Raw genomic sequence first — 15,457 nt, 5'->3', positions numbered from 1 at the left:
CTAGAAATAAGCTATTTCTAGAAGTGTTGGTTGCTGTGGGCTGACTGTAGCTCACACAGACTCTGTTCCTTTCTATAGGTACAGGTTTGACCCACGGCTCATGTTCAGCAATCACGGTGTTCGGGCTCGGAGGTTTTCTGCACAGTCCTTATAAGGCATTTAAGAGCCTCTTGCAATCAGCTCCCACTGACCAGTTTCTCCAGTGACTGCAGCAGGTCTGTCTCTGTAACTCTCGTTGATCGCAGCTGGAAGACTTTTAATGGGCTATTCAAACCCTGTGTGGAAGAAAAACCCTTGTCTTTAGCTGGTTGCCTTGTGCAATATGTATGTTTTACAGCTGAACTGCAACTCTAAATCATTAGACACAGCTAATCTGTCTTGCTCAGATAGTTGATTACCACCTTTGTGTTTCAAGTACCTTTTCATATCACAGGCACAGAGGTGAACCTATGCCTATGAATCTGAACAGTTTATTTTGTTCTAAAAATCAATAAATGCGTATTTGAGTCAGGTTAGATAGGCAGGTGCTATTGCACAGTAATGCTCACCCATATTCAGTTTCATAGACTTTCTTAAAAGCTATGTTTAATTATAGGTTTCCTGTATTGAGCTCAAAGCTGTTAATGACAATAGCAAACTAGCCCAAAAGAGCGTAGGAAAGCATTAGTCAAAACTGACTAGCAAGTGTCCTGTGCAAAATTAAAATCTGTATGCTAAATATTCTCTTTCAACGAGACCACTTCAAATAAGACCAATGAATTTTGTAGGACAGCTTTGGTAGCTTGCAAACAAGAATGTTATTTCAACCTCCTCCTAGTTTGAAATGCTGGAGTGGGTTACTGTGTACTACTGAAAAAACTCTTAGGGTTTAATATAGGCTTCCTAGTGAGTTAAACAAAAGGGTGTTGAGACTAACAAGTATTCAAATAAGTGTGCCTGTGTTTTGAGCTCACTCTTAAGTCTGTTTTAATACATGAACAGAAGTAATACTAAAAAAAAAAAATCCACAAAAATAAAACCCCAGGGCACCACAGTATAGTTGATTTGTCTCTAACCTCCAAATGTCTTGAATTGTCTAACATCTTATGTTGATTAGATTCTTGAAGGTAAATTATTTTGAGAGCAAACTAGCAAAAATAAATCAATCGTTGTTCACTAGAAGTTAGGCTAAGAAGACTATTTTAGGCAGTTTAAGTGCTTCATAGAGTGTTGCTTTTTGGTTGAGACATAACTACTCAGAACCTGCAGTAAGTGGCCTTCACACCAAAGGACTGATGTCAGATATCTGACTGCAGTATGTTACCACTTGTTTTCCCTTTGGAAGGGTGATGTTGTCTTTTCAACCTCCTGATTAGGTTTATCTGAAATTCAGCCATCACTTGCACCCAAACTTGAGTATCTTTCTAAATCTTGAAAGACACCCAAACTTGTGTTAGCATATAACTTCTGTATAGATTCATTGGCAAAACACCTTCTAGAAACATGAATTGTGTATCTTTTGCAAGACAAGTTCATGTTGCCTGTGGGCAAATCAACTGTGTTATCAGGCAAGATAATCTTTCCCTTCTCAAACAAACTGTGGCACAATTATTTAGTTTTTAGTTAGTTATTTCAGATCTTTTACCCAAACAGAGAGCATTATGATTTCAACTTCTGTCACATAAAACCTTCTACTAAGTAATCATTAAGTAGGCATCAAAGTATGACTCTCTCAGAACTGTGAAGGTGCATACCCCGGTGCACAGACCCACAAAATGGATACAAGCAATGCTACAATAACATAAGTTCAACTTCCACTGCTTTTAATTCTGAAGCACAGGAGTTGTCCTTCATGTAGCTTAGAGTTACAAACGTTGGTGATGGTCTACAGGTTAGATTTTGTAGAGCTTTTGTCTCAAATCTAACTTATTGTTTCAAATCTCTAGGGTGACCAAATATTTGGAGACAAAAAATCGCTTGAAAGGTAACAGATGCTCAGCTGGAGCATCTGTATAAATGCAGAGGTTTTTGGATACTCAAACTACTTACATACTTTCAAATACTCAGGACTTTTTTTCTTCCACTACAACTGTAGCTTTATCCTGTTCTTTGTTTCTCAATCCTTAGTATTGCCCATCAATACCCTCCAGACTGTTTTGTCTTTAAAAACAAAACCAAAGTTATTTTCATGCTCTCAAGTGTTTTCTTGCACACCGAACTAAACCTAAAGTTCATTTATGTAGTGTTTTGCTCAGATAATTCTAGCAACTTAGACTTGTTCTTTGTTTAAACTTCATTTTGGTAGCTGTGTGGAGGCTAGAGTGAAATACATTGATTGTTGCACATTAAACCCTTAACAGTTCTATCAAATCTAGGTCATATGTCAAGCTTCTACCAGAGTTAAATTTCAGTGCAAGTAATGTGTGTTATGAAGCTGCTTAATAGAAAAAAGAACTTTTATGGGCACAGATGTGTAACTTTAAGAAAAAAACAGTGTTAAAGTGATCTTAAGCCATAACAAGGAAATTTTATTTTGAATGATTTACTTTTTGCCTAATAACTAACATGAAAGTTGACAGAACTGATATAGATTATTCAGTATGTGTGACCAGGTGTTTTACCCAAATTAACTCTCTTGCTATCTGCACACACCTATAAAGCATTTTGTCTGTAACTAGGCTCAGTAACTTAACACACTCACTGTCAGAGAACCACACTGTACCTGAAATCTGTCATAGGTAGTAAATGTTGTATTAAATTGAAATTCAGAATGAAATTAGTCAGTCCTTACTTTAACCAAAAAGAGAATAGCAGTTCAGGAAAATATCTGCTTCACTGCCACTTTTTGATAAAGACTTAAGAACTGTTCAGCATGTAGTTGTAGAAAGAACAGGAACCAACAGCTGCTTGCCTTCCATCACTTTTAGAGTTTGTTGTCACTAGCCTGGTGTCTATTTCCATGAAGCAGTTAATTCTGAGTATTTTTACAGCCTTGAAAGAACAGTGTTAATTCTTATCCTTGATGATTAAGAAAATACTATGAAGGAACTTTGACTCTAAGTGATTTTAAAACTAAATGGTCTTCCTGGATATTCCATCTCATATGCTATTTGACCATGGCTGTATCTGTACCTTGTTACTAAAGGTTAAATGAAAGAGCCTTACCAGTACAGAGTTGGGTTTAGGTAAAATGTAATTTTTTTTTTTTAATTTTTAAAAAAATCATTATTATCAAAAGCAGAGCTTTTAATGAATTTTAATGACCTGATCTGGTAAAGTAGATACTATACAGGGAGAAATACAGTTAAGAACTTTATTACATTATCCTAAACCAAAAAAGCATTCAGTATCATCACTTCAGCGTAAGTGAATACAGCTAGTACATGCCTACCCAGCATAAGCCCAGTAAATTGGGCTTCTTCATTTTGAGGAATTAAGCTGTAACAGGGACACATAAATGCAAACATACACCCAAAGCAGGTATAATACCTTTTCAATCAAGTTAAATTTAAGACTGATTCTACAAGCTAAATACAATATTTCATCATAATGAAACAGCTGTCATTTATTGTGATTCAATTAAAATGAATTTTATTTGTACGACTCTCTCTCTGTATGTGAGCATACTTTGCTGTAGCATGTTGTGAGCATACTTAACTTCTGCTGTTTTGAACATTTGTTTAGAAAGTGCCCTTCCAGAGGACCCTGTTCACTGCTGCACTTTTGGGAAAGAAAAAATAAACTGCCTATCAAACTTCCTATCTTTCTGTTACTGAACTTCAGTTAAACCCTTCCAAAGGATCAAGCTGTGTCACATATCTAAAGCGTGATTTCCTAATTTATAAGCCTGTTCTCTGCTTACTGCCCTGCTGCCTAACAATGGCCACTAGTGAACTTTTCTATGGTCACAGGGAACCTTATGTACAGCATCTAGCAAGACAACACATGACTACTTTGCCCCAGAAACAAATACTGAGGTGAGAGAACAAATTTAAATGCAAGCTGTGCTTGCCCATATTTTCTTGGAAACTGATGTAGTTGAATAGATGGAAAACTTTAACAAAAGAGACAATGAAGAAACTGCTGTTCATAATTAAAAGCAGTATGTTCTGCCTCTGGCAAAGAGGAAGAATAAAATCCTACATAAGGCTTTTTCCAAAATGGGGACTGTGAGCAACAGTAAGATATGTGCTACTCACTCACCTCAGTCCCTGTTACAGAGTCGAATTCCTTGGATGATTCTGTCCAACTGTTTAAAAATATATACATAACTATTTTCTGAACTATAGAGCAAGGTGATTTGGTACTTTTAACCTATTTAAGTCTGAGGCTTTCACAAGCTTCTGAAACAAGTATTTCTGCATTGTATTTTCATTTCTGCTTAACCATGTGGCATCAGTTTCATTTCTCCTTCAGTGATGTAGCAGTCTTCCATTAAGTAGAGAAAAATATTGAACAGCTGCTTGAAACAATGCTGCTATTTTTCTTTTGATGCTCCAGCTTATGAAAACTGTAACATTTACTGTAGCACCACAAGAAAAGGGAGCTCTGTATTACCTAGATACACCTTCCCATCATGCTCAAAGACATCACTGACAGCCCAAGTGATGCTACCATCAGGGTCATGGAAGCTTGCCACAATGTCTCCTTTGTCGTTAATTTCTAAGAACAAGCCGTGTTTGTGAAGAAAAATGCTGTAGAATGATAAAGGAGTCACCTGTTTTAGAAAAAAATACACAGTGTTAACACTTCATTCAAGGGGCAGGGAACCTGTATGACTAGAAAGAAATGGCCATGCTAATATATTGCTTTCCAGATGTTGCTCTAGTCAGATTCAGCTGTCACTTAATCCTTTGATAATATCCACTGGACTGTGTCTAAAGCTGGCAGTCCAGTAATGGCTCACTAATCTTTGTACAGTCAGTGCCTGCTTGCTCAAGAAGGTATGGATGTTGTTTGAACTTATCCCAGCTGCCAAAAGCCACCCATTTTCTAAAAACAGGAATAAGAGGGACTTGGTGGAACACAACTGAATCACCGACTTCCGTGTTTTTCCTGTTCAAGGTCTGGGGAAAAGGCAGCATGGTTCCTAGAAAAAGCCTGGTTAATCCTAACCAGCTCCATGACTCTTGCTTGGCAAGAATGAGTTTGCAGTTTGATTCCTATAGCAAAATCCTCGTATGTTGTGTAAAGGGTTCTTTATCTCCCTTGATGATATCATGTTGCTATAAACAATGGGCTGAGAGCTTGCAACTATGGACTACTTTTGTCAGTACTGATTTTTTCTACTTTATAAAATGGGTTCTCGGCATTACCACAACACAAACTGCTGTGTTTTAATATGTAAAAAAGAAACCAATCCTCAAATGTTCCAAAAAAATCAAAGTTAGTATGTGTTGGGATGCTCTGGTAAAGATGAAGCAGTTGTCTCTTGCGTTTCCTAATGAAGAACAACAAGTTCTTTCATACTTATAAAATAAACATTTTTGTGACCCTGATAGTTAATACTACACAGTGTCAAAGTTACCTTTGCAATAAATCTCTTCAGGAATGGATATGGTCCTAAAGCATCCAGGAAAGGAGAAAAGAAACTAGAAAAGCGAGTAGTAGATATTCCAACTCTGTATAAGCCTGTGTTTGATAATCTGATGTTGTCTGGATACCCAGGCAGGTTGTCCACAAAAACTTCTTTTTTTCCTGCATTAGCTCCACTCACCCAATAGCTGCAAAAAGGGAATTTTGTATATGAGTTATAGAGGCTGCTGCAAAATACAGCAAGCTTAACAGCAAGCACAGAAGATGCATCATTTTGATTCATGCAAGGAATTTTTCAAAATACAGAAAAGAACTCTGCAGGAAGTAGTAACTGCAAAGAGGGACTAAACTTGAGTAACGATGATTGGTCAAAAGACTCATCTTTTTACATGTAACATAAACAGTACTCCCCTGTTCTATTCAAAAAAGCTATTCATACAAAATATGTCTGTTAAATGAAAACTAATATTAAATTTTGCTTCAGAACTTCCACGAAATAAAGAACTGTTAAAACACTGACTCCCTTTAAAAATGGGAAAAATGGGATGTTATGCTAATAATCATAATCATGTAGTGACACTTGTCCTCTGAGGTCTGTTGTAACTAATAATGGAGTCATTGGGATAATTGTAATTGAGTCTGAGGGAATTAGGGCCCAATATATCAGTAAATAGGTATAAAAAACATTTTGCGGTGGAAAGAGCAACTGTTAATCTCTACCTAGAATTAACTAAAACCTGTGACTCTTGCAACAGAAAAAAGTAATTTAGACTAAGTTTCCAGTAGCAATCCTGTTAACTGCACATCTTCGGTTTACATTTTTAGAAAAGGAAAAACAGAAAAATAAGAACATGAAATTGATTAAAAACATGTAATATAAACTAACATGTAATATTTTATATTTAGGAGGAGAATGACATTTAACATACCGTATGATTCTACATATGCTGGTTTCTGCTATTAATATGTAATCTTCATAGGGAGACAGTGCAATCCCGTTTGCCATGTACAAGCCACTGAGCACTGTTCTTCCTGTTCTTGTTACAGGGTCATAGGCCAAGAGGCGACCAAGATGGTTTGTTTCGATTACCTTAATCAATACATCTAATGAAAAACTAGGCTATCAAAATACCTTGTTTCAATTAGAACAGAAAATATTCAGAAGTTGTTTTAACATAATTAGATAAAAGCAGACTTTACAGAATGGCAGATGGCATCTTCATGAAAACAATAAGCTCACACCACTGAAGGAGCAAAGGATTTTGTTCATGTTTTACAGCAGTTGTTTCCCAGGCTGATCACAGCATTCTTGCAAAAACAGAGGAATGTGGAGGTTATAAAGCCCAGAGTTCAAAATACGTTATTCTGCAGTTCCTGCTTTAGCAAAATATTGCGGCCTGTTGGGCTTCTGTGAACAATTACAACTTCTTCAAATCAAACCGGAAAGCATTCACGAGTGTTTTGCTAAAGCAAGTAAACAGCTGACATTTTACTTCTGATATGAAATAATTTGAATAAGTTTCTTCTGCTAAAAATCTGCAGGGCAGCTTTGAATTATATAAATATAAGCCCTGTGAAGAGGAAACTGCCTTTGTGTTTGTCATTAGTACTGGCAAACCCTTGTCGAGTCTGAAATGCTAAATGGCAAAGATGATCTACTACCAAACAATAATTCTGATAGTTTTAAGAAACAGCATGCGACACATAAGAGATTTCAACTATTCTTTTTTTTTTTTTCTTTAATGACTTGGATCTCGATTCCCACTCCTTAAATTAAATATATTTCCTTTCATGTGATTTTTCTCCTTGCTTAATTTTATCCACAATTCTGGTAGTAAGGATGAGACTCTGTGTGTGTCTCACCCTTTATGTCAGTTGTGTCTCAACTTTATGTCTGTGACCTCACTGAATTTCAGCTTTACAAACAGAGAGTTTGTTCTAGATAAGTTTTACTCGAAGGCTATGACTAGACAGAAAAGATACCTTCAAGTACACCAGCAGTTTGCTACCCTGCATTTACTGCACTGGAAGAGCATGCTTGTAGACAGATACCAGAGAGAAGCTAACACTATGGTGTGGATTTTTACAGCATGCATCACATGACAATTTCTTTGGGTAGTCATACTGGGAGGGTGTTTTTTTTTTTTTCCGGAAGAGCAGCTACAGAATAGCACAGCCCGTCCTCTGCCTCAGGGATTGAACACGCTGCATTCATAGCATGCCTGGCTAAAACACACAAGCACAAGCGAAAAAGCTTGTCTCTTCTGCAGCCTGGTACACAGTGCTGCCAGCACAAAAATTAACACTTACGCTGCCCGAACAAATGGCCACAAATTACCTCATCTCACCTCGTATTTGTGATGTCGTCTTTCCCATTTGCTACTTGAATCCGTAAAATAAATCAAATTTTTCTTTGATATTTCTAAACCATTTAGAAATTTGAAAGGAAGTCCATCCACACCTAGTTAATAAAAATGACTACTAATTAAAGTAAGTACAAAACCACCGAGTGTTCAAAATTATTCAGATCCACACAAGCTTAAAATTTCAGACATTTCAATTCCAAATCTCATAGTAAATGCCATCCTTAAGTTGTCCCAAGCTAAAGTCCAACTCCAAGTTACTTTCATTTGCAGGGAAATATGTTCAGGTTGCAGACCAGCGTAACATATACCAAACCAAAAGCCTCTGACAAACATCATTGCTTTTGTTTTCTTCTGTTTTTTAAACAAATCTTAAAAATATAAAGCCAATGGGCTTTCAGTCAGTCCCAGTCCCCATGCTCACTAGAACTGATCTCAACTGATTTAAGTGCCTTGATCTTCCAATTCATATATGAGCATGAGGACCAAACCCAAGCTCAATCTACTTCCCCACTAACTGCAGTATCACCTTTTTCACTCGATAGCAGGAGGGTTTTCTCTCCTGTCCTTGGATTGACTTTGTACAGGCCTAAATAAGAATCCACCACAATCAAGTTACCATCCTGATCCATTCGGACTCCATGGGGCCGGCCACATATTGGTTCATAGTCTGGAGTTCCTGAGATATAAATCAGAAGTAGAAGACCAGGAGTTTGACAAAACAAAGATCCCAAAATGCAAAGGCTGAAAAGCACTTAACTATCATCCTTGAATAAACCAGATCTTTAAAAGCTTCTTAAACTGTCTTTAAAAGTAACTTGCAAAGGAAGTGACAGTATAATGTCGATCTAATCATCTCTGTTCCTTGTTACTTAAGAAAAAAATTGCTCCCAACCTTCAGAGAAATTCAGCTCTACTCTGTTTTTGCAGACAACTTTAAAGATGACTGAAGAACTGGTAGGATTACTAAATCAATAAAACAAAATGGATTAGCTGCTGTTTAATTCATATCCCCCAAGTAAAGGATGGGAGGAAAAACCACTTTCAGGAAAGATTTTATTAACTATTCCCTTCAGCTGAGGGGCCCAAGTTCCACAGGTCACGTGAGAATCCTGTAAGTAATCCTCAGGTAAAACTACAAAAAACAGATCTATCACATTTAGTATTTTTATAGTGAATAATTTTCCTGAGAGCACGGAAATTAGTAAAGCCTGACACCCTACAGTTTTGTGACCTAATGCCCTCTACTCCAAAATACCTATTTTCCCCCAATACTCCCATAAGCAAGGGACAACATACATTACAGCTCACTAGAGCTGTAACACATCAGTAACACAAGCTGACTCACTGTTTGACAGCTGCCAAAAATCTGGTCTCACTCTGAATGGAACAATCATTTTGGTCTCATTTTTGGTTTCTTAACTTCCACATAGTCAATTATTTACCTAAGACTCAAAAAAATTCAGTAATCTTTGAGAATTCTTTCAAATTCAGTCAAGACTAGCCCACAGCACAGGGACTTTGGGGATAGGGAAAGCATCTACACAACTGTCACATTTTTAGGAAGCCAGGCTAAAGCCAATCAGCTATTTTAATGGCCTTTCAGGCCTGCTTGATTCATCAAAAAGCAACAGGATAAAAATGTAAACATTTCAGTGTTTGTCTTCGTCATTTACAAGTAGGGAAAGAAAATGCAACCTTGCAGTCCAGTTACCAGTGACAGTACCAGGACACGCTTTTCTAAGTCTCTGATTCCTTTGTAAGATTTGAAATGTTTCTAAACTACATTTTGACCTTGAGGCAGGAAAATAATTGGATAAATTGTGTCTTTAGACCACCCTCAAAAAGCTTTATGTGGGAGGACTTCTACAAAATGTTGTTCTTTAATGGCAACCCATGGCACGTCTATCCAAGTCAGTCTCAAGGGCTACAGGGCCTACATTAGGAAAAATTACATGATAGCAGTAGGCTTCTCTTACAAATTTGCATAAAAGAATCAGAAAACGTTAACAGTAGTTAAAATAGCACTTCAGTTTCTCATTCAGTGATATTTATATGAACAAGTTTGTTGTCATTCTCACATCAAAACCGTTGCTCACCACATTCAGGCATATCCTGCCCCATTTGAGTAATGAAATGCAGCTGGTCACCACTGATCATCCACAATTTCCCGTCCACAGTACCAGTGTAGATATTGCCTTAAAATAAGTATATTAGAAGACTGTTTTAAAAGGGACCAAGGCAAATAAAACTTACTATAAAAGAAGGATATTCCTCATTATTGTGAGTCCTTCCTTCTTGCTCCTAATTTATATTTCTATGCACACACAAAGCAACGATACAGCTTACTTTAAATATATTTTTATAAAGCAGAAAGAGAAATAATAAATTGGAGATTAGAAAAATATGAATTGTTCGTGTTTATTTTAAAGAAAAATAATATATTAAAAGCTATCTTAAGACTCCTCTGGGTTAGCAGCAAACAAAGGCATCAAGGATGGGACTAAAGATTCATAGTGATATTCTCATATTGTCAATGAAAATCAGTGAAAGCATTAGCAGAGCGCACACGATCTACCTTTTTGTCCTGAGGGTTCTGCCACATTATCAGCTAGCTAAAATGTTCAGTAGACAAAAGGAAAACATCAAATGACTGATCCAAAACAAGAAAGTAACCCTTCTCCTAGAACATTAAAATCCTAAGCAAAAAAAACAAGTGTGGTTTTTGGGTTTTTTTTAAGCTGTGATGTTTTGCTTTGGTTTTGAACCACCAGAATAATATAAAAAATGTGTAAGTTTGCATTAAAGGACTAAGCACTTTTTTTATTGGATATCTGCTTAGCAGTTGCTTTCTGCTCTGCTTTCAGTGTTTAAATTAACAAGGCAAAAACCTCACAGGAAGTCTTCAAATCTTTTGACATTGTATTGTACCTCCAAAAACTTCTGTGTAGAGTATCAAAGGAAAAACACTAGCAGTGATTAAGCCCCACCTTTGAAAAATAGCATCCTCCTACCTTTTGACTAGTCCAGGCTCTGAGATAATGCAATGCACATGACCAACCCTAGACTTACTGTTCAACAAAATACACTTCTAGTGTAAAGTCTGTTAACTGGAAACATTCCTCTGATTTGTCTTTTATTTACATAGATCGAACTAAAGTAGACATTATTTCCTCTACTGTATTTTCACCCTAGCCTTGTTTACATTTAAAAATATGCAGTCACTTTGCAACAGGTGTTAAAAGATACTCCATAAAAGTTATGCTACCTTTCTGTGCCAATATTACTAAAACCCACAGATTCTGACTTGGTCTAATGAGTGCTTACACCAGAGCAGATAAACAGATATAAAAATGTCTAGCATCTGCTCACTCACATCTATGGAAAAATGTTATGAGCAAATAGGACAGATTCTCAAAGTATCAGCTGTCAGATCTAGATTAAAATAATTGTCTAGGATTACTGGCATACAGAAAGCACCTGTTTATCCGAAGGGAGAACTTCAGAGCCACTGTTCAATACAACAACTTTGCCTGGGAAAAAACAGAGGCTGAACTTTGCTGTCATAAAATATACTGGCATTCTAATGCCTCCTGAGGCATGTTGGAAACAGCTGAAATTTCTGATCACATACCAGATTCTGTATTTAAAGAGAGAAATCTTAGACTTGTAATGCTATTTTCTATCATGCTATGCACTAGCCTATGATGCTATATTTAGATTTATATAGCTAGTGCAAGTGGGTTTTGCACTAGACTTCTCTCATGGGTATTTGTAGTAAAGTGAAGGCAAAACAGAACTACTCTAGTTACCCATAATATCCTGTCTTACTCATATGGAAAACAGCATTTACCTAAATCAGGCAACATCACCACAACACTTACTACAACCTTGGTCATATTGTATGATTTCAACTGACTGAAACCAGTCTCCTAAAACATCCTTAAATTCAGGGAAGATCCATGGTAGAATTAACACACTCAAGAAAAATAGAATCAAACCGGTATTTTATACAGCATCATGAAAGAAGTTAGATTTGGCAACACAGAGCATTTGCAGGATTAGTCCTCATACTTAAAATATACTCTGCAAAACTCTAGTTGTGAACGCTACCCTTTCTGAAAGTTGTAGAGGAAGAGGTGGAGAACAAAAAGTGCGATAAAATAGCACTTTAATTTAATATAGCACCTTTGAGGAAAGCAGGAAGGAAACAGCTTTCAGAAGACATTTGCTAGGAATGGGTGCCTCAATGCAAGGTGTTGAGCTAGGTCCCTTCCAGGCCTATGCTGCTACGACTGAAAACGCTTCTAATTTCGGCTTGCACAACGGCAAACAATAACGTTCCAGACGATTACCTCTCACCTCTGTAGCACACAACACAAGAGGGTATCTTTCAGACAAACATGTCCTGGGCTGTTCAATATTTCCTTGCAAAATACCATAAAACTAGCACCAGCAGTAAGGGACCTGCCTGGCTCAAACTGCCTTGGACTGGGAGTTGCCTATTTCTCTGTACTGGCTACCGCAGGAATCTATTTTATCGACTTACACATCAAGAGGAAAATAATTCCTCCAAAACAGGTAAGTCTTGAGTCCACAGCACTAAACCTGTGTCCAAAACAGAAGATCACAGTGTCTGTCCTCTATTTGGTTTGAACTTTCGTCGCAGTCCCTACTTTCTGGGTAAGAAAGTTGTTGGAAAGATGCAAAATATGCTACCTGTAACTGCTCCAGCTCTCTGCTTCCCACTATCTGTAAGGTTCCTGTACCTATCGTTTTGCCACCTCACAGCTGCAAGACAACCAAGATGATTTGTGGATAGATAAGAGGAGGTTTTATATTACAGTGAAAAGTTTTTTTATATTCCAAGCTGCTCTAAAAATATGGTTTTGATAACTACACAACTTTTAAAACAACTTCATTTGCCTCCCTCTTTGGCTCTGTGTTCAATAATAGCTTCTGAAATAAGAGCATGTTGAGCTCAGTAGCTGAGCTCGAGCAGCAAATTAACACTGCTTTTGGAGACCTGAAACAGAAAAAAACCAAGGCAAGCTTATCACCAGGTCTATGTCAAAAGCTCAAGCTTAGACTCACATTTGGAAGAATTCCCACAAAAATCTTTAGTTGTTTTTGTATGCTGCTTTTAAAGAATATGCCATTTTACACCTTTCTAAAATTATATTTTAATACAACTTCTATATATTGCCAATTTGTGGTTCCGTGTTTTTTAATATAGCAGTAGGACATTTGCTGTGTCCTTGGAAGCAGCAGACAACAAAATGTTCTGGGATATTTCCAATGAAATGTTTACAAATGTGAAGATATGGAAGAACATACAATTATCTTAATATTTTTGGAGCAATAATTTAGCAAACACTCCTATTTTTCTTTCTTTGGGTTTAAACTTCTTAAGTTTCCTCTTTTAATAACTTCACCAAGCAGATGTATCGGATGTATAACATGTAGCAGATGTATAACTTTACCCATTTGGAAGTTATCTACTTGCCTTCATCATCAGCAGTAAAAGACTCGGGACCTTTCAATCGTCCTGTGAAGATTCTTTGTCCACTCTGAAGCTTTTTGTTCACTTGCAATGATCCAACTAAGGCAGGAGGTTGCTTTTCAAAACTGCACCAAATTATAAATAAGATGTAAGAAACATGACAACATTGGACTATGAAATTATTTGAAGGGAAAGTAATAGGACTTTATTCCGGAGATAGGTAACAAGGTATTCTCTTTTTTTAAAGAATTTGTTAAAACTATTACTTCAAACTAAATTAACAATTCTGTGGAGCTTGCAGGCCCAGGCTAAAAAGAATACAGACTTTTTAGGAGATTTTTTTTTTCTGAAATCAATGCAAACACAAAATTGCCATCATCCTAGAGAGTTTTATTCCCTATCGTTAGTCTGAGATCTATAACAATCTCTCTGCATGTATGTATGAATACTGCACTAGTCAGCTTTGTTTTGCTTGAAATTCACTTGTTTAAGAAAGTGTTTTTATTTTCAAGTTTTATATGAGAAACACAATTTCTTCTGCATATGAACTTAAGTAGCATGCTTTATATGCTCCTGCAGGATGAAAAGTACAGGAGAAGTTTTGAAAGCACAGGTATTTCCTGACAAACACAAGTATGCTATTGAACTTTAAAATTAAGCAGGGGAACATACGTGAACGGTTCTGGATCAATGGGAGATGGTAAAAAGTAAATGCTAGCAAAAGTTGCAAGGACTGCAGCTGGAAACCCCCATGCTGGGAACCTGAGAGGAAAAGAAAACAATTGTATATTCACGCACATACAGGAAGAGGGCAGGAGGGGAGTAAGAAAAATCAATTATTTTTTCAAAAGTTAAAAAGTTTCAGTGCTAAAAATTAAGACTGAAGGAGGACAAAGCAGTCTGCAACAAGTCCCCGCCATGTAGAGGAGTGGCCCGGCTGCTCCACAGGCAGTACTGCCGTCCTGCTCTGTCTCTGCACTGGAGCTCCTCTGGTCTCTGGGTGATCCAGCCCCTGAACCAGCCAAAAACTACAAGGTTTCTTTTGCTGAGTTGTATTTCTAGTAGTATGTAACTGCTGTAGGCAGAGACACAAGCCCAGTTACTTGTGTGGTGAGCAACTTTGCTGACTCTAGTATAAAGATATATATACTCTCTCTATATATACACACTCTAGTATAAAGAGACCTTACCCTGGCTGACTATCAGAATATTTGCTATTAAACAGGTTTTACCAAATGCATACACAATCATAACGTGGTTGTTGCATGTATGAAGCTATGGGGTCTCACATGAATCAACCTTCAAGGAACCGGTCAAACCATTCTGCTGCAGGGCTGCAATGCCCAGGGAAGAGCAACAGAGACCAAAGTGAACAGCAAAGTGGCTCCGTTCTACCAATTCAATTAGGCAGGATTAAACCGTTTTTAAGAAACACAAAATAAGTAACCAGAAAATTAAACATACATGTTTTCAGAGAAAACCACTAAAAAGCCTTTAAAGGGAGTGAGATAAACAGGGGCAAAAGGCATTTCCTGAGGAGGAAGGACCTGGCTATCGCCTCCAGCCCAGGACACTTCCTCAATGTATTCGCCTCGTGTTTCTGCAAGAGTTTTTTTATAGGACGAAACCACTCGCCCGTGGGCTTTCCCAGGCGAGACAGCACCCACTAAGAGCCCGCGGCTCCGCTCCCTCTATGGCGGAAGCGCCTCTGTGACAGAGGAAAGCCCCCGCCCGGCCCTGCCCGCCGTCTTCGTGAGGTAAAACATAGCAGGCCCTCTCGACTCTCTCCGCTTCCCCTACCGCTGCCCGCCCGGGGAAGACCTCTCCCCACGCACCGCCGTCGGCCCTCTCGGGGGCGGGAAGACGCCACCGCCCTCTTCCCTCCCACGGAGCCCAGCGCTTACATGGCGTCGCGGCGGGCGGTCCCCGACTCGGAGGACGGCTCGGCGGTGGGCGGGCGAATGCCTCCGAGTCGGGGACCGCCCGCCCTCCTCACGGAGGAGGCAGCCCGGCGACGGGAATTGCTCGCCTCAGCGCCGCCCGGGCGGGAAACAGGAGGCGGGAGTGCCTCCTCCTC

General features: G+C 38.2%; 2 protein-coding genes across 4 annotated transcripts in view; one reads left to right on the top strand and one right to left on the bottom strand.

The window, feature by feature from the left end:
- Positions 1–6,638, top strand: part of GNS (glucosamine (N-acetyl)-6-sulfatase) — a 24,703-nt gene extending 18,065 nt beyond the window's left edge. Inside the window, exons 14-15 of one of the 2 annotated variants that reach the window (XR_012673489.1) lie at positions 79–215; positions 6,562–6,638. Coding sequence is in view for 1 of the 2 variants with exons in the window: in XM_075148988.1 (XP_075005089.1) it covers positions 79–154 (76 nt within the window). In the remaining variant the exon portion in view is untranslated. Of the gene's footprint in view, positions 1–78; positions 3,580–6,561 lie in introns of those variants that run through there. The other variant, XM_075148988.1, reaches the window with a different exon arrangement.
- On the bottom strand, positions 3,279–15,457 carry LOC142081818 (adipocyte plasma membrane-associated protein-like). 2 transcript variants are annotated; one of them, XM_075149014.1, is made up of 9 exons: positions 15,285–15,457; positions 14,053–14,142; positions 13,384–13,505; positions 9,977–10,075; positions 8,407–8,556; positions 7,863–7,975; positions 6,444–6,604; positions 5,507–5,702; positions 3,279–4,696 (listed from the first exon to the last, which is right to left on the bottom strand). In XM_075149014.1, coding segments are annotated over exons 1-9 (1,131 nt in total). In that variant the 5' UTR covers positions 15,287–15,457; the 3' UTR covers positions 3,279–4,498. The 2 variants fall into 2 exon arrangements, with proteins under 2 accessions (XP_075005115.1, XP_075005107.1); XM_075149006.1 differs by lacking the exon at positions 15,285–15,457 and having other exon boundaries at positions 14,053–14,266.

Source organism: Calonectris borealis, chromosome 1 (assembly GCF_964195595.1).
Source record: "Calonectris borealis chromosome 1, bCalBor7.hap1.2, whole genome shotgun sequence".
NCBI lineage: Eukaryota > Metazoa > Chordata > Aves > Procellariiformes > Procellariidae > Calonectris > Calonectris borealis.
The sequence above is the reverse complement of the archived record's forward strand: the minus strand, read 5'-3'. Positions and strand labels throughout refer to the sequence as shown.

Excerpts from the sequence above, each read along its gene's own strand:
- LOC142081818 (XM_075149006.1), bottom strand. The coding sequence starts at position 14,180 with ATGTGCGTGAATATACAATTGTTTTCTTTTCCTCTCAGGTTCCCAGCA. Across the intron at positions 10,076-13,383 it reads TTTTACTGCTGATGATGAAG|GCAATATCTACACTGGTACT; the intron begins GCAAGTAGATAA and ends ACTTATTTTAAG. Across the intron at positions 4,697-5,506 it reads TGAAGAGATTTATTGCAAAG|GTGACTCCTTTATCATTCTA; the intron begins GTAACTTTGACA and ends TTTCTAAAACAG.